At 40.8% G+C, this 18,556-nt stretch overlaps 1 protein-coding gene across 2 annotated transcripts in view; it reads right to left on the reverse strand.

Moving 5' to 3' along the window:
- Positions 1-18,556, reverse strand: part of Plcb1 (phospholipase C beta 1) — a 701,628-nt gene that overhangs the window by 469,915 nt on the left and 213,157 nt on the right. For both annotated transcript variants that reach the window (XM_060371729.1, XM_060371731.1), the window contains exon 3: positions 8,378-8,446. In XM_060371729.1, the coding sequence (XP_060227712.1) occupies positions 8,378-8,446 (69 nt within the window). The remainder of the gene's footprint in view (positions 1-8,377; positions 8,447-18,556) is intronic.

Consider the following 18,556-nt stretch of genomic DNA (forward strand, 5'->3'; position numbering starts at 1 on the left):
GTTTCTGCTACCAGAGTTATATAAAGGTTTCTGTTTCCAAGGAAACTACTGACATATATGGAATTTAATGAACATAAAAAGGAACCATGCCATATAATTTACATTTAAAGATAAATGTGAATAGCTGTCAAAATCACACACACACACACACACACACACACACACACACACACACAAGTTCTGAGAAATTTTAGCTCTATTTTGCTTCTACTTAGGAAAAAACATAAACACATTTATGGAAACAGAATGACAAAAACAATTCCAAAAAAGCTCTTGCAACATGTGAGGTGAATTAAGAAACAGTTGAAGCCAGGAATAAGGGCCAGAGGTTGATCTCATTAGCAATCAAATGAAAATGAGGAAACCTTTGATTTCGTTGCGTGAAGCGTTCTTTTTTTTTCTTTCTAGCCCACAAGTATCTATATCAGATTTTATGGCTGCAGTTTCATTAATCTAAGCAAAGTCAGAAAATTTGCTTCTAATCACCAAAAAGGGCAATGAATAAAGTTCTTGTTTCAACTCTAAGCCTCACAGATGATTCGTTAAAACCACTGCTGTAGACCACCCAAATCATGGCTCATTATGAGATTTCTATGTTGGCATCCAAATCCTGTGATGAGCTATTTGGGATTGACAACCCTTAAGCAAACAGTCCTTTATCAAGACATGTTTATGATGCAGGGAAATTTTGAAAGAATGTGCGGCGGTGTCTTCAATCGGAAGTTTCAGTAGGAAAAGAAACGCCTAAGGAGGAAATGCCTCTTGCACCCCCTCACCCCACCCACTTTCTCTTTCCTAAATGCATTTTGAGGGGCTTGGGTGCTCTCCTTTGTTATTTTCTCTGTCCCCACTGACTTTTCTTTCTCATGAAATATACAGAGCATGATTAATAAAATTGGTCATTAAAAAACACACACTGTGGTCTAGCCACCATTACCATACTCCTATGGGGCTCCTTCATCTTCTCAAACTGAGCTATGAACAAGATGACAAGCTTTACTTCCCCTCCCCACAGCCGGACAGCCACCGCCTTACCTCTGAATGTGAATACTCTAGATATCTGACATTTGAATGGAGTCACACCTCATTGTCCTTTACATATGCCTTATTTCACTTAGCAAAGTAACTCAAGGTAGGCTCATGTTGTAGTGCATGTTAAAATTTCAGTCCCTTTGAGGCTAACTAATACTCAGTATTGAAGCATATGCTACATTTTCATATGTCCATTCATCCAGAGAAACACTGGCTGAGAAGTGCTTGCTTGCTTAAATTTCTGCTTTCAACTCTTTGGTCAAGTACTGTTCACAGGCTCTTTGGCTGGCTTCAGAAAGTCAGCAAAGTCTGTGTGCCATGGCCATCAAGCTGCAGTTATGAGACTGACATTCTCTCTCTCTCTCTCTTTCTCTCTGTCTATGTCTCTCTCTCTTTCTCTCTGTCTCTGTCTCTGTCTCTGTCTCTCTCTCTCTGTGTGTGTGTGTGTGTGTATGATACATGCACATGAAGAGGGGTGTGTGCCCATGAGTGAGCATGTGGATTTTGAAACAGGATTTTAGGGTCTCTGCCTCTGTTTCTGCCTTGTTGCCTTGAGATAAAACCCTTTAACCAACCAAAAGCTTTCCATTTTGATCAAGGTACTTCCTAGTCAACCAGAAGCTTGCCGTTTTGGCAAGGGTAGTTGGCAACTGGGCTCTCAGGATCCACCTGTCTCTGCTTCTCAGTTCTAGGGTACCAGACATGACCAACCATGCTGGAGCTTTTCACAATGATGCAGACATTCAAATTTAAGTCCTATGCTTGCAGAATAATTACTCTCATATGCTGATCTATCTCACTAGCCTTAGTGTTCTTCTTTTGTACAAACATTCACTAGGACACTTCACCCAAGCTTTAAACTCCGAAAGTTCATTTCCAGGGCTAGCATTTCCTCTGAACTCAATAAGAGTCTTCGTAACATTAGACAATTGACAGGCAACACAACTGTTTAATTATGCACACCAAATTCTAGATTTTAAAATATATTCCTTTCCTTTTTTTTCCATCTCAGGACATAGCAAATCAATTATTCTAGTTTCTTAAATACTTATAGTTGTTTTTAATTCTCTCGATCCTCATTCTTCACATTCAACACATTAATATGACGTTTCCATCTTTAATACACATTTATATGTTACCATGTTTTTCACTGCCTCAACAGTTATCAGTCTCCAGGCTGTTGGCAATAGTCAGTCAGTTTGTCTCCTTCTTCTTCCATGTGCTGCAGTCTGCTCTCAACACAGCCACCCGGCACTGCTTCCAAACACTCCGAGTCTGCTCACAAGTCTCTGTGTCTCCTTACTTATACTAGAAGATATCTTATTCCACTGGCATGCTCTCAGGCTTGAATCACCCTGTATTTCAATTCAAGTATGCTCCCTGCTTGGAGTCCTTGCTTTTGCTGGGACCTCTGCCTGAATGTTCTGCCTCTGGTCATTCACCCAGTTCTGTTTCTCATTAATTTCTTGTTTCAGTGAGATAACTTACTTTTCTTCTGTGGTCTTACCACCAGGGAGAGGTGATCAAAGAGCAGGCAACCAGGTTCATGTCAGAGACAGCCCCAACTCCCTAACTAGGAAACCCACATGAAGACTGAGCTGCTTATGGGCTACATCTGAGCTCTGATGAGATCTGATAGGTTAGGGTCAGATAGTAGAGGAGGAGAACTGCCTCTAGCAGTGGACTAGGGGAGTAGAATGAGGGAAGAGGTAAGGAGGGTGGGACCAGGAGATGAGGGAGGGGGCTACAACTGGGATACAAAGTGAATAAATTGTAAAAAAACAACATTAATAAAATAAATAAATTAAAAAGAAGATAATCTACTCTGTAGCAGCCATGTAAAACAGAAAGCCTTCCCCATCACTCATGGTCTATGGCTTCCTCTCCTAGTTTATTTTTCTCATTAGAATTTATTTATTATCACCCCCCCCCCCGAACTGTGAGATGACAGAATGTGTTCATAGGCTAAACGCCAAGGTATGCTTTACTCCATTCTCCATTCACTGGAATTGGGCTGGTGACACGAAAACGATCAGGGTAGAAATGCTTCCCCATGGAAAGTCAATCAACACAGAACTCAAGGTTTCCTCTCTTTTAAAGACCCATCATTCCCAAGCAGAAGTTACAGAGGGAGGAGAGCTGTCTGCCCTGTTTTTTCACTGCTATTTTTCAAAGAGCCTAGGTACATACCTACCAGAAATTAACTCCTTGTCAGACCCTATAGAATGAAGTTAAAAGATAGGAATAATCAAAGCATTGTTTTCTACATAGCGAATATAAAAGCAAAGGGTATTCAATTTTTAAATTTATGCCTCATGGGATTATGGTGATGCTATATACAATTTAGAACTTAATTATTGACCTAGATATTCACAAAGCATCCATATTGAAATCAGCATTACAGATCTGAAATAAATTGCCCTCTACCCGTCAAAGGATCTGGCTGCCAGGCAAGTTTGTGAAGCAGTTTCCTTTACAAATTAAACTTCAAAAATCGAGTCATAGCAATCTTTCTCACAGATATTGCTATATGTGTCACTGAAAACTGAGCACAGGCAGCCTGGAGGTAGCACATAGCGTGACGTTAGGAGGTCTTTGTAACTGTGACATTTCCTTCTGTGCAGTATAAATTCAATTTAGAATTACTTTCAAGAAGCCATGTATGAAGTGAAACGTAAATATTATTTTCTTTAGGTTTACATCCTGTAATATCATGAGCTTGGAACTTGATATTTTTTCCCTTTTCTTTCACCTGATTTTATGTTCAAGGTGAGAAATTTTAGGTACTGTCAATTTGCGGGACACCAGTTCTAGAATCTACAATATGAAAAGGCTGTGTATGATTAATTTCCTCACAAAAGCTGGAACCAAGAGCTAGCAAAAATGGCACTCCAATAGCTAGATATCTACCACATACCCATTGCACAGATGAGGAAAGTGAGGCCCAGCGGCAGGATGGTACACCTTCTTTAAGCTCATCAGTGACATGGTTGGCACAAGAGCTGAGCGCTCCTCTTTCCCACTTCATCTGTTTTTCAGCATACCTACTGACTTGCTACATCCTAAGGATAATGAAGGTGATGATGTCATCATTTTTGCATTAACATCTTTTAATCTTTTTCATGAGGCCTTATAGGAAAAATATATATACTTTATTCCATGACCCGGAAAATATACTTAATGTACATGAAACATTCCACAGAAGAAGCTGTCCTGTACCAGACTGGTATTTTTAATTCTAGTCAAGTCTATTTTAATTAATGCTGGACACAAGCCACTAAATTAATCTGCTGGGTCAAGAACCAGTGTCACTCTCCTTTAGAAACCATCCCATAAAGTGGAAATGCACAGCGTAAACCAGATGGACATGCCACAGTGTCTCGCTCGATGTGACTTCAGATACGGGTAGTGGGGAGGAGGGAGGAGCATCTTCAGAGTTCAAGATGTAAGGTGTCTTCTGCGTTTTTATGTTTAAGTTATGAAGCCTCCCAAAGCCACGCTGATTAGAAATTTCAAAACCAGTGGCTTGAACTAAGGCCCTATAAAGAAGAGCAGATATTCAGCCTATGTACTATGCTGGAAGCCGACACAGATTCATTAGCATGGCATCACATCGCCTTCTCCGTTCCCCATACATGCCATTTCAGATCACAGCAGGCACAGAAAACAGCTCATTCTCAGCCCAGTGTTGAATCTGTATGTAACAAGATGCTGTGAAAAACAAAAGCATTACAAACACACAGATAAATATTTGCAGGGTGCCCTAGTAGTTTGATAAACATCTACTCCGCAAGTGCTTTGTGTTCTGACCTAGAAGCTTCACACGGAGTCCTGCTGAATCTGCTGCCCTGGTACTTTGCTGTTTTGTTGTTGTTGTTGTTTTGTTTTGAGGCAGCAGCTTTCTACATGTTGTCTCTGTAACTCTTTATACCTCCCAGCCTCCTGGGTTTCTGTTTTGTTTGGTTTTGGTTTGTTTGTCTTGCTCAGCCTGGGCTCAGACCTGTGATCCTCCACTGCAGCCTCCCAAATGCTCTGATTTTTACCTGTGTCACCATATTGATGTTGTTCTGCTTTTTGAAACTTTCACAACATTTTTTCTGCTTTTTACTTTGAATTTCCTGTTCTAATCTAAGTTCTGCAAAAATTTATTCTGGTTTCTTTCTTTTCTTTTCTTTTCTTTTCTTTTCTTTTCTTTCTTTCTTTCTTTCTTTCTTTCTTTCTTTCTTTCCTCTCTCTCTCTCTCTCTCTCTCTCTCTCTTTCTTTTGTGAAAGGGTCTCACTATATATCTCTGGCTGTCCTGAAACTCACTTTATAGACCAGGGTGACCTTAAAAATCAAAGTAATCCACCTGCTTCTGCCTCCCAAGTGCGGGGATCAATGGTGTGGACTGCCACACTGAGCCCTTATCCCAGCATTCTTAATGGTCTCTAAGCTCTAACGCAGCTATCTGACTCGTTTTGTTCAGCAACGAATTCTACTGGACTCATTCTGGAAGGCTTTAGAGAACAACACTTCTCCTTCTATACCCTCTTACCCTGCTGTCAGCCAAGAGCTGATGAGGGTATCACTGTGTTGGGGTTGGGGACCCGAGGGAGAACATGGAAAGGGAAGCCATGTTCAACAGATTGGTGAGAAAACTAGATATGTCCCTTGACAACACAAATTGAGCAGCAGAGTAAGACTTGAACATTCCCAATATTTTAAGCAAGTTATGTTTCTATTTATGCAGGTTGAGTTCAGGCCATCTTTGTCAAATTAAGGATTTTTTTCACTGATTCTTCGACATTGCCTGTTGATCCACAAAGCTCCTTTAACAAGACTCCTACTTTTGACATTTAAACGTCTCCAGTTTAGGGAAATGAGATTAAAATTAACTTCCTGAAAACGAGATTTTAAATTTTAAAATAATATTTACAAAAAGATCGGGAGGAAGGGTTGGGGAATAACCCAGAGAGAGACTGGATTGCCAACACATTCGCGGTACTTGGTTCTGTTTTCAGGGCCACCACCTTTCTTCTTTCTTTCTTTCTTTCTTTCTTTCTTTCCTTTTAAGATGGCAGTATCATCAGCACATTAGAGTGGTGCTGATCAAATTTTGCAGCAACTTTGTGTTTCAGCATCCTGAAGCCATGTCACTTCTGCACCATTAGAACCTCATCTCGGTGAATCGGACTTTGTTCGGGGGTGAGAAATAGGCAACATTTATTTTTTAATGTTCCCCAGGTGATTTAATGAGAAGTTAAACTGGATATCTCCTGTGCAAATGGTTAATGAGTTACTTCCTTGCCTTCTCACAGCAGTCCTATCAAGTACCTATTACCACCACTGAGCTTATGAGCAGAGAGTCGTTCTCAGCAAGGTCACACAAGTAAGTAGAACAGAACCAGCTTCGGAAATGTGGATATAGACCAAGGTTTGGAGAAAACAGTGAGGAATGAGAATGGTCCACAGAGAAAGCAGCCCTTCACTCCAAGAAAATGTTGGCAGAAACAGACAAACTGAGTAGTCTGGGTTTCAAAAGCGCCTCGCCAAGGAGGCACTTTGAGATCTAATCATAGTTTATCAGCTGAACACAGAGCAGATACCACTTCGGTCATTTATCAACATTCAATAGACATTTATCAAACCGCATCCATAAACCAGGCATTTACTGATAAGCTAGCTGTGAGCTAGCTTACAGTGAAAGAGACAGGTCCAGCCAGCTACTTCCCATGTGGCAGTGGGACTGGCCTTGACTCTGGTGCTTGAGAACCAGTAGGGGCTGGTGAGAACCAGCCCAGTGTGGTGTGCACCTGTCCTCAGCTGGTATTAATATCAGGTGAGGTCAACAACCGGGGGTTAAAAGGCAAGGTTGCTGTTAAGTTAATGGCGCTAACAGGCTTGCATGAAAGCTGGCTGAAATAGTGCTTGAAGAAGAGGAAGAGAGTTTTTGCTAACTCCAAATTGGGAATAATTCTGTATCCACAACAATGTATTAATTCCAAGATGCTTAACATGAAGTGCAAAGACCAAGACATGAGAGTCCCCTGTATGAGAAGAGTCAATCAAAATAGTTAACTGGTTTCAGATGAAACACATTTAGAAGCCTTTTCACAAATATTTCTGATTTTTTCTGTCTAAATATGATTTTTCACATTTCCTTGTCAACCATGTTAACCCATTCAGCTAACCCCAGCATTTGTCATTTGCTCTGTGCCAGACGATCAGCATCAACCTACAGCTGCAGGATGTCTTTGAGGAAAAGTTAGTGCAGCTGATGTTTTCTCTCTTCCTCCAAAGCAGCAGATCATTCTGGATGCTAAAGAACTCTTCTGACTTTTCGAGGCTAAAACAACAGTTGTGGGAAGACACTTAAAAAAGAAGATCGCTGCTTCGAGCTCCTAGAGCTTAAATGGCAATTCCCCTTCTCTTGTTGCTTTGCTCATACTCTGTCTCTGCCAGAAATGAGGCGTTTAATGCATTAAATATTAAATCCAGTAACAAAGAACTTTCAACTACCCGAATAAGTTAAGAAGCATATTTTCTTTACCCAGCACTTAAATATTACCTTTAGAAATATGCTGCAAACCCAAACCGATGACACCCCACTTAACATTCCCAAAGCGCCCTCCCCACCAGAGTGCCGAGGTAAGTCCTGGCCTTACATTGTGCTTTCTACATTGCACAGCCTTTCAGCTTCCTATCATCCCTGTTAACTAGGATGAACGTGCATTATTATAAATGTAAGTAAAGAAATGTATGTTGACTGACACTTCTGAGCTCAGTGATATTTTGTAAGTGCACTCAAAAATATCTTAGGCCATTTAAATTAACTGGCACAGGTTGAACAAGCCTTATTCAAAATACTAGGGATAAGAGTGTTTCAGATTTTAGATTTTGAAACATTGGTGTATGTGTACTCGGATGCTTAATATGACCCAAGTCTAAATACAGATTTCATACACACCTTATACACACTGCCTGAAAGTAATTTTTTATGATTTTTAGTGACCAAGGCATATCACAGGTCAGTATGGATTTTTCCACTCAGGATTTATAGGATTTCGAAATTTCCAGTTATAGACACTTACTCTGTAACTTCTTTGGCATTATATATATCTACCTTTTTCTTCAGACAAAAGTAAAATTCCAGAGCAGTAAGTAAACCCCTATATTATCACCGCCCATGTGCTCACTCACTGCTCCCATCTTCTAATGAAAGTGGAAGGGAGGAGGTCAGACTGGCCGTTGTGTTTTACAACATTTGCAACACAGAAACTTTTAACTGGGGCAATTAATTGATATCTTGACACAGATAAAGAATCAAAGCAGCAGCTGGTGTGTGGGTAGAGCTCTGCTTCCTACCTTGGGAGCTTTGGCGTGCTTCCCACACCTGGCATCCTTGACGAGGCTGAGATCTAACAGCTCTGTCTCCTAGAAGGCAAAAATGGGAAACCGTTAGGAAACCACACACATCGTTCATCTGCGTTTTATGCTATGACATCACTTTAAAAGATGCTAACAGCTCGGGTTTGCCTGAAGACTTAACTGCAGCGGGCTACCCTCATATAACGTCTCACTGAACCAGGAAGACAACAAAAAGATCAGCTAGCTGCTCAGTTTAATACCCACGCCTGTATATTTGCTAATCTTGGACAATTTAAGTGAATGCTTTACATCTCTCAATCTACATCCTCTGAGGCAGTGCTTCTCAGCCTTCCTCAGGCTGCGACCCTTTAATACAGTTCCTCATGCTGTGATGACCCCAACTATAACCTTATCTCCTTGCTACTTCATAACTGAAATTTTCCTACTGTAATGAATCATGACGTAAATATCTGATACGCAGGATATCTGCTGTGTGACCCTCTGGGGATCGTGACCCACAGGCTGAAAACTACTGTTCTAAGCCACTCCTAAATCAGGAGAAATCCAGGCTCTTTGACCCATTGTTTAAATCTTCCCATCCCATACGAATGACATGTGGGAACCAGGCAAGAGAATCTTCCTTGCAGAACACTGTGACACTGCTTTTCTCTGAAGTCCCCTTCAGCCATAGCACTGAGGTACGTCATGAGCACTAGGAAGGGATGCTATAAATACGGCATTCAACGTTAGGCTTAGGCAACTGCACCATGGATCTGTCATGAAATAATGGAAATCCAGACTTGTTGAAGTCGGAGTCCAAGCCCAGGTTTCCTCATCTTCCCACTAATAGCAACCACTTTGCGGAGGAGCAGGGCTGGTGTACCAATAAAGCCTTCAGAAGTTTAATCTACAGGATGGGAACAGGATGGAGATCTGAGACACGGGCCGAGGGCCGGTGGCTTATCATCGCGGAGTTCAGAAGTTGACTGCAGGCTGCTGCACAAGGAAGGGAAAAGACCACCAGCAGGGCTGGGGTCTGACTTCCTCACTGACTCAAATCCTAGGCAAACTGCTTTCATATTGGAGAGCTGTTGATCTGAGAAATCAGTCCAGGAGCAAGCAGCATTCATTAATTTATTTGAACATTGTTTACTGAATCCCTACAAAGCATAGACTACTGCTGAGGATTAAATCACAAAATAAAAAGTAGTTTTTCATTCTGAGGTCTTCACAAGTAACCCAGTCACTCCCTTCCAAAGGAGATACTACAAAACACTTGGAGATACTGGTTATGGAAGGCTAATTCACAAGGATGAGGTAGACTCCTGGCCTTATAATTTACATAGGGAGGAAGACAGAGATAGATTCTCAGAGAGGAACAAGTAGGGGAAAATGCACACAGGCAGGCATGATGAACATAAAGCAGTTATGCAACAGATCTGTAAAGGCACATAAATGCCAGTCCATACTTGCTCGATGGCTATTTTACGCAGATAGAATAAAAACTCTCTATGTACACATTTTATACTTACCATAGTTTGATAGTAACATTTTCTATTCAACGGTTTTCCTCTCAGTTGAACAAATGGACTGAAACATTGCTTTTTTGTTTATACACAAAACCCAAACTGAGTTCACAAAGAACTTAGTGGGCATCATTACTTTTATATTGAAGATAATGAATATTGTTTCCTACTGCCAGCTCCAGGGGGAGGTTTCATTCCCCAAGTTGTGGAGTGATAGTTAATGCCAGGTACCCTAGGGATTCATTCTGATCACACAGAGCTAAGAAGCTTCTCTCACTGGTGTGTAAAATTGTGTGTTCAGAAAAAGTATCCAGGGTGCCATGGGGTAGGCAATGTGGCATGGGGAAGACCCAGGTGGAAGTGCTGTTCACGGGCTCTTTCATCCGGAAAGGAATGATTAAAATAGCATCTCCCACTTCCATTTACATACAAAACCCATTCCTCTGGATGTTTCGCTGCATCTTTTCCTCTCCTCCACGGTAAAGGAAATGCGGTGCCCAAGGCACAGAACCACAGAAGTGCTACTCACATCATTGAAGCTTTTTCTAGGTTAATATGCCCGTTAATAGTTTTAATAGCCCAGTCCATTACAAAGCATTGAAGTGGTCCCTTTCTTAGCTCACTTGGCAATTAGTGCCTTCTAGATTTGTAGAACTTGCTGAATAAAATTGTATTGCCTAGTAAATGGTGACAGCACCTCAAATACCAGCAGCTCTCAGAATGTAGCCTGCATGAGAGTAACTTGGAAGGCTTAAAAACATTAAGCCTGAGAATATGATCACTAATAAACTTCTACCTGGTGCAGATGCTGCTGGCTAAAGGACCAGCACTTTAAGATGTGCTAATAAATACACACTCACAGAATGCTACTGTAAGATTTTTGGGCAAGCATGATGACTAAAGATTATATGATAGTTATAAATTATATGAAGAATCTCTAACTCATCTTTTAAATAGAGAACTGTCAATAATACCTATTGAATGTAAAACTGTGGCTAAAAGTAAATAATCTAGGCTTGGATTTGAGGAAACTGATGGAACATGCCATAAACTAGTTTTGACATTCCTTTATTTTAAATTTTATACTGTAAGTAAATATCTCTAAGTGTTCAGAAATTTAAGCAATCATTAAAATGATTTTATGCTCGCTGAATGCCCTGTTATTTAGCCTTGGCATTGCATTTCATTCCATTGAGGTGTTTGTTTATATTCTAAGACCATCTGGCTTGCCCAGGTACCTAAAGAGAGAATGCAGCAACAGAAATCTGCTACCTCCCAAGACTAGACGACAGTCCTAGGACTCCAGCAGGTGCTCTCCGGACTGTGCTCTTCCCTCTTCGTAAGTATGGATAAAAGTGAATCAGCAACAATCAGTGGTTTGGGGGAATATTGTTTCAGATTTTTGTTTTGAATGCACAATGAGGAAAGCAAGACCTGCAAGCTACAGGAGGACTGGATGGTCTCAGATGTTTATATTCAGCAGAAAGATTTCAACTCATCAGCCACGACCTACTGTGAGGTAGATGAGCCATGAAATCCGCCACAAATTCAGGAAAGAATACAATTTAAAATGCAACTCTTTCCAGAATACCAATTTCTATGCATTGTTACCAAATTCCATTAGTCAGCTAATATAATAGCATGCTTCAAGTTCACACAATACATAATCAGAACAGCAATTACAGCTATAAACATTTCACAGAGAAGATATTAATGTTTGGGTGTGTGGTGTGATTGTGTGTACCTCCACATGTGGTACAGTCATCAAGCTGTTCAACCTTCATTTGCCAAACACAAAGATGAGTTAATATATTGACTGCCAGGGATCTTTAAAATTCACAATTGGAGAATGTTTGGGAGATACTGCAAAGAAGGTTTTGAATTAAGGAGGAGCATGGGAATAGACTAGACTCTTTGTTCTTTAAATCTATGCTATTTGCGAGATGGCTGCAGCTCTCAAAATTCCACAAACTGACTTCCCCTTCTAGGCTCTTGTTTCATTCATTCCATAGGCATAATTTTTGTGCTTTGTTTTACAACCTGCAACGTAAGAAAAACAAATGGTAATGAGACACACCATTCCCGAACAAAGGTGACTGTCTCATTTTCTTTATTTAAAGACACTTAGATTGGATGTAATGCAAGCTTCATAAACCTAGAAGGCAGAAAACAGAAGTTTTCTCTTGAACTCACTTGTTATCAACGCGAAATTAAGCAGACGGTGGCAGGTGTTTGTGTGTACCAGGTAACGGTGCTGCAGACATGAATGCAGGTGCGGCACCGTTCCGCTTGTTTGGGCTGCTGCTAAATCAACTGAGGTATTAAACTGGGATCTCTGTTTAGCAAGCAAAGGTAATTGCATTCATATAAATGCTAATGCATATAACATTTCCCATTTTGAACAAAAAGGAAAAAGGTCTAGTAGAAACATAGGAAGTTGATACATGAGTTGGTTTTCTGTTGCTATGATAAAGCACCATAACCAAAGGCCACTTAAGGAAGAATGGGTTTATGTTGGCAGATGTTTTCAGAGGGATGAGTCCGTTATTGTGAGGGGCATAGTGTAATGTGGCAGGCAGTGGTGGTTTAGATAGCACCTCTGCAATAGCAAGACTAAAGCAGAGAGGAAACTAAGCGAGACTTTTAAACTCTGAAAGCCTACCCCAGTGGTGTACTTCGCCCTGCAAAGCTGTACAATCCCAAAGCCTCCTAATCAGGACAAGTGCTAAAATGACTGAGCTTCCTGGGGACATTTCAAATTCAAGCTCTATAGTAGATAAAATATATGAAAGAAAAAAACAACTGGAAATAGGTAAGAATAAAAAAACAAGATCTGAATATTAAAGATATTTCATGAAAATATGACATAATAAGAGAAGCAAATTCTAGAGAAAACTGATTTCACCTTTATGTGCCAAAAATCCTTGTGATACAGATCATACTGTAACTGCCTAATAACATGGAATTTCTGGGCTTTGTTGTCATTGTGCCATTTCTTCTCAGCAAACACATGTTTGGGCTAAGAGTCCAGCGCAGAGGCTGTATTCTACTTTGCTTTGTGGTAGGAATGATACCCTGCTGATGATGGTTAGAGACAACTCGGGCTCTAACAGAAACAAACTGTAAAATATCATTAACTCTCATGTTTACATAGAAACTCACTCTGATACATAGTTGTAACAAAAAAAAACTGACAGGAAAAGCTAGCAGATACAGTGTGTGGATTACTTATCACTCTTCTATGTTCTGAAGACTATGTCTGACACAGTGCCTTGCGATGTCACTTACTCTGTTCTGGGGTCTGAACATTACCCTTAGCCTTACTTACTTCCAAATTCTGTCTCAATGATATAGTCAAGAATACAGACAATACGACAGAAAATATGGAAAGTGATATTATTTGTGTTTTCTTCTCTGTTCCCCCCCCCCCATTGGCCAATATGTTTCTCCTTCAGAGATAGATCATCCATCAAAGACTATAGCTCATATAGTCTTTCAAAAGCTAAGATCTGGATAAAAAAGAGAGCACTTCAACCAGCCAGTCAGCATCTCTAATATAATTTTTAATCCCAGTGGGCGCTTAAATAATACTTTTTGTTTCACTTTGAATGGGAGATGTTGCAAGCATTAAATAAAGGATAAAAAGAAAAGAAGGAGAAGTTTAGAGAGATGGAGGAAAACTATAGTGAGTAATCATACAACATCCATGCTAAGATGGAATCTGTGGAATAGTTACAGGCTTGAAAAATTTACTACCATTTTCTTTCTTTCTTTCTTTCTTTCTTTCTTTCTTTCTTTCTTTCTTTCTTTCTTTCTTTGAGACAGGGTTTCTCTGTATAGCCTTGACTGTCCTGGACATGCTTTGTAGACCAGGCTGGCCTCAAACTTACAGGGATACACCTGCCTGTGCCTCCCCAAGTAATGGGATTACAGGCATGCACTTACTAGCTTACTACCTCATTCTTTTGTTTAATACATTTTCACTTAGGAGCTTCAGTTTAGCACATATCCAGTAAATACTGAAGATGTATTTTTAAGCAAAAGAAACTCAGTGTTGAAATTCTTTGAGTGGATAGATTTCAGTCTGGAAGTGTTCATTCACAACAAGAGTGAATTCACAAAGTGAAGAAACAGGAGCAAAAAATGATTAGCCCAGAAATAGGCCAGTTCATGAAGGAGGAGAAGTTTGTCTGTTGGAATAAATACCCAGGAGAATAAGAGGAAAAGAATACATGCAAGGATACTGGAGAAGGAATGTGTCACATACACGTCTAAAAAAGCCATGTGCTGTAGGAGGCAGCATGGTTAACTTCCAGCCTCGTAAGACACTGTGGCGTTTATCAGTATTCTAAAGCACTTAAGGCAATGGTTCTCAACCTTCCCAACATTGCGACCCTTTAATTCAGTTCCTAATGTTGTGGTGACCCCCAACCATAAAATCACTTTCTTTGATACTTCATAACTGTAATTTTGCTGTAGCTATAAACCGTATTGTGCTTTCCTATGGTCTCAGGTGATCCCTGTGAAAGCGTTGTTCAACCCTCTCCCCCCAAAGGAGTCTTGACCCACAGGTTAAAATACTGCTAACTTAAAGCCTCTGTTGAGTTTTGAACAAGAAGTTCCAGATCATCATTGGCACATGTCACTTCACAGTGACACACTTCCTCCAGCAAGACCCTGTCCACCCCACCTGGGCCACAGCTCCTAATCGTTTCACCCCCTCTGTGCCGAGCATTCAAACACATGAATCTATACAAATCAGCACACAGAGCCCCTCTGCAACGTCAAAGCGTCGCTGTGTTCCTGACAATGCCTGCCATTACTTATAATGACTCTGGTTAGGAGTTCTAAAATGACTTGGTCTTCGTTGTAGTTTGATATATAGATTGAGCACAAATGGATGAACTACAAAGAGACAGATGATAAACCAGAAGACCCTCATATAATCAATGCCAAGAAAAAAGTCCACCTGTGAGGAGAAGTTAATTATTAAACATAAATCCTCTGGCCAGTGCTAAGTATTATGCAATTTTTACTAAATAGTGTAAAGGTTTTTGAGAGCTTGGATCAGTAAGACCAAAATTGAAGTTTATTGTGATGGGAGTCAAATTTCTTCATCACTAAAGGGTGGACATGAACAATGTAAGTAGCATTACCAACAGTTGTAGTGATTAGGACTGTTAAAATTGGAAACAAAAGCTTTGCCGAGAAATGTAGGAGGTGATTTGCGGGTGTCTGTCACCAAGCAGAGCGGCAACCTGAACACCTGTATCTAATTCTTCCCCTCGACAGAGGACACAACTAACAAAGACTACCCAACTGGGTAGATTCATTACAGATCCCAAAACTTTTCTTGCTTGTGGTGGGGGAATGCTAAGGTGAGCCTGTGGCAGCCGCTCTTTTATGTAAGCACTTCCACTCAAGCATGGACAGAACCACGCGAGCTTCAAACCGGGAGCCTGGCAGAGGTGATTCACTATCTTGTGAACCACTGCGGATAAGACAACAAAGGTAAGAGGAGTTTTCAGAAACTAGGAAAGCTTTCAGTCCAATGACTGAAACAAACGTGGCTTTTCAGAAGACCTAGAAGTAAGAGGTTGGTAGGAAGAGGGCCTCTGACCTGATGCTATGTTGCGTCCTGTCTAAGAAAAGGAAAACCTCTAGGAGACAGGGGACTCAGATGAACAATGGTGAAGTAAATTTTGGCAACTACCTGAACCTGGGTAGCAAAATTAGAGCTAAATGTCCGGCAACCAGCCTGAAGGCCAATTATCCTGCCAAGCCCCCAAGTAGGTGTGATTCTGGTTCGTTGAAACTGTAAGAGAAATGTTTGCCACTGCCTGTGTGGTAATTTGTTATGAAGCAGGAGAAAGCTAGTGCACTCTCCCAGACAACTTTTTAAATGATAGCATGACTTTATTTTCACCTCACTTACCTTCTGTTATAAAGAAGTGAGACAAAAGTGTATAATCACCTTGAAATACCTCTACATATCTTAAAGATGACTAACATCAGGGATATTTAAGGTCTTAGGAACAGGTGTAGTTGACTAGTTCTTAGTATCAGGCAACTCATAAGGGGAGGGGCCACTTTCAGTCTGAGAGAAAGAGGTATACGGTGCTGCATTTGTTAAGGACTCAAGTAATAAGCAATAATATCAATGCTGATAAAGATTACACTCATACAGTCTTCTCTTACTCCTGTGCCAAGAGAACAAACTCATTTCATGCTAATCAGATTAGGGGATAATAGTATCCATCATTTTGCAAATGGTTTCTTGAGTGCTAGAAATGATCTCACTAAGTATTTTGGGTGAGTACAGAATCTAATTTACATAAAAGGTCTTTTGAAAAAAGCATGAGATGCTCGATGCTTAGCGTAGAAACAATCTGCTTCCATTTGTAAAGTCCAGACAATTTCAATATAGCCAGATTGTCCTTTTGAGTCATCTAAAATGTTATCATTGATCTATACCTATTTCACTACGGCTGAGCTGCCAACAGCATCTTTCTCTCCGTTTTTGTTTGTTTGTTTTTTGTTTTGTTTTGTTTTGTTTTTCAGACAGTGTTTCTCTGCGTAGCCTTGGCTGTCCTGGACTCACTCTGTAGAGCAGACTGCTTCAAACTCACAGAGATCTGCTTGCCTCTGCCTCCCTGAGTGCTGGGACAAGCAGCATTTTTATCTGGCGATCGAAGCTGCTTCTTTTCCATGTTCTTACCTTAATATAACTGAAAATACAACTCACCACATGCCACTTATACTAATTAAGTTCCTTTATGTCTCAACACCAGTGGTTCTAAGCATGTGGTTCCTTGACCAAGGACACCAATACCCCTTTAGAACATGTGCAAAATACAGAGTCCTGGCCCTCCTCTAGAAATACTGTGCTAGAAGCTGTGCAAAATACAGAGTCCCGGTCCTCCTCTAGAAATACTGTACTACAAGTTGTGGGGGTGGAACTCAACAACCTTTTTTAAATAAGCCTCAAGGTGATTCAAATACAATCCAAGGTTAGAGAACTTCTGCCCTAGATCTTAAATGGAGACAAAGGCTGCCCAGAGAGAAGCCTAATTAATCAGGGCTAGGTAGGGCACTCAGAGACTTGGACAGGCTGCCTTTGCCCATTTATGAAAGAATTGCCCCAGAGTCCTACTATCAACGAGAGGACTTCTCATCAGTAGTCTGAAAAAGTTTAAACTTCTGTGTGCGTTGGCAGCATGTGCATCTCGTAGATTAAAGCAACCATTTCTCCACTGAGCCCTGGAGGCCAGACAGCATCAGAGCCCGTTCTAAGCATGGCTGGCTTAGTTCCAGATGTTCTGATTCAACCCCTGTGCATGATACTTCTGGGCTGGCAACCAAATACACTTCCCTTTCTCTCCAGTTATAGAATCAGGGTATGTCTGGTGATCTCTGAAGTGTACATAAATGGCAGCCAGCCTTGCCTTACCTTTGAGGCCACTTGGTCAAATCTACCTGGATAGTCTAATTTTCACCTTCAGCTGTTTGTTTAAGAATAGCCAGTAGACATTTTTCAGCACAAAATTTGTATTTCATCCAATTGACTCTGAGTTTCAATCATGGCAGGATTCCAAGGCACTTTTTTATCTTATATGACATTTTGAATATGTGAGGAGTTAATCTATTTAAATTGACATGAATGCAAGAGAATTCTTTCTCTTTTGCAATGACTTGCTTCTTAAGATCACTTTGAGTTTCTGGCAAGGCAGAGGGATCAAACTGAGTCTTTTCCAAATGTTAATTTGTGCCATATGGAGATGGGAATCTAGCGGGGAGGATGAAGCTTAACGAATTTGCCTGAGGAGAATATTCAGAGTCAATCAATACATTGGCCCTAAGGTTTGTTCTCCTGAGGTGATCTGGATTGAAGAGTAAACTTTCTTTTTGAATCAGCATGGATCAGCCCAGCACTAATGAAACACAAACAAACACAGTCGTTCACACTAAGCACTCCAGAGAGAACTTTAGTCCCAGGTTGTTTTTCATTGCTTTTGTTGCTGCTTACCTGCCTCCCTGCCTGGCCTCCTTTCTAGCTGCACCCCCCACCCCCACCTGTTTCACTCACACAACAGGCATTTGTGATCTTTGACTACCTTTGGCCTGCTAGACAGACTTCACTGAGGGGTGGAGACAGCAGGAAGTGCTGGAACGCTGTGTACCCTGGAGCAAACTCTGAGATTGGCTGACAGGCTCAGAAGCAGGATGCCTGGCAACCTAGGCATGGGGCAGAGCACAGTTCCTGGTACAGATTTTTGTTCTGGAGCTCTCAGGGGGCATAAATTAAGGGTGGTGCTCTAGGTGAAAGTTCAGCCTTGTCTGGCCCCCACCTCTACCCCTCTTGTCCAGCTTAGGCTGCTATTAACTCCTAGGATTCCTTCCTTAATATACATTTTAGATATAACTCCTTGCATGGGTTGGGGGGGGGTGATCAGTTTGAAGAACAGATCCCTTATCATTTATAACTAGTTTAGAACATGATGTTAAACTTGAACCCAGCCAGAATCATACACGTTTATTGCTATTAATTATTTTCTTTGGTCTTTCTCTATGCCTGCATTTTTAAAGCAATCATTATATACCCACTGAATGAGAATTCCTTGAGTCCAAATTCTGTCTCAGTGCTCTGCAG

This window comes from Meriones unguiculatus, chromosome 18, assembly GCF_030254825.1.
Source record: "Meriones unguiculatus strain TT.TT164.6M chromosome 18, Bangor_MerUng_6.1, whole genome shotgun sequence".
Lineage (NCBI taxonomy): Eukaryota > Metazoa > Chordata > Mammalia > Rodentia > Muridae > Meriones > Meriones unguiculatus.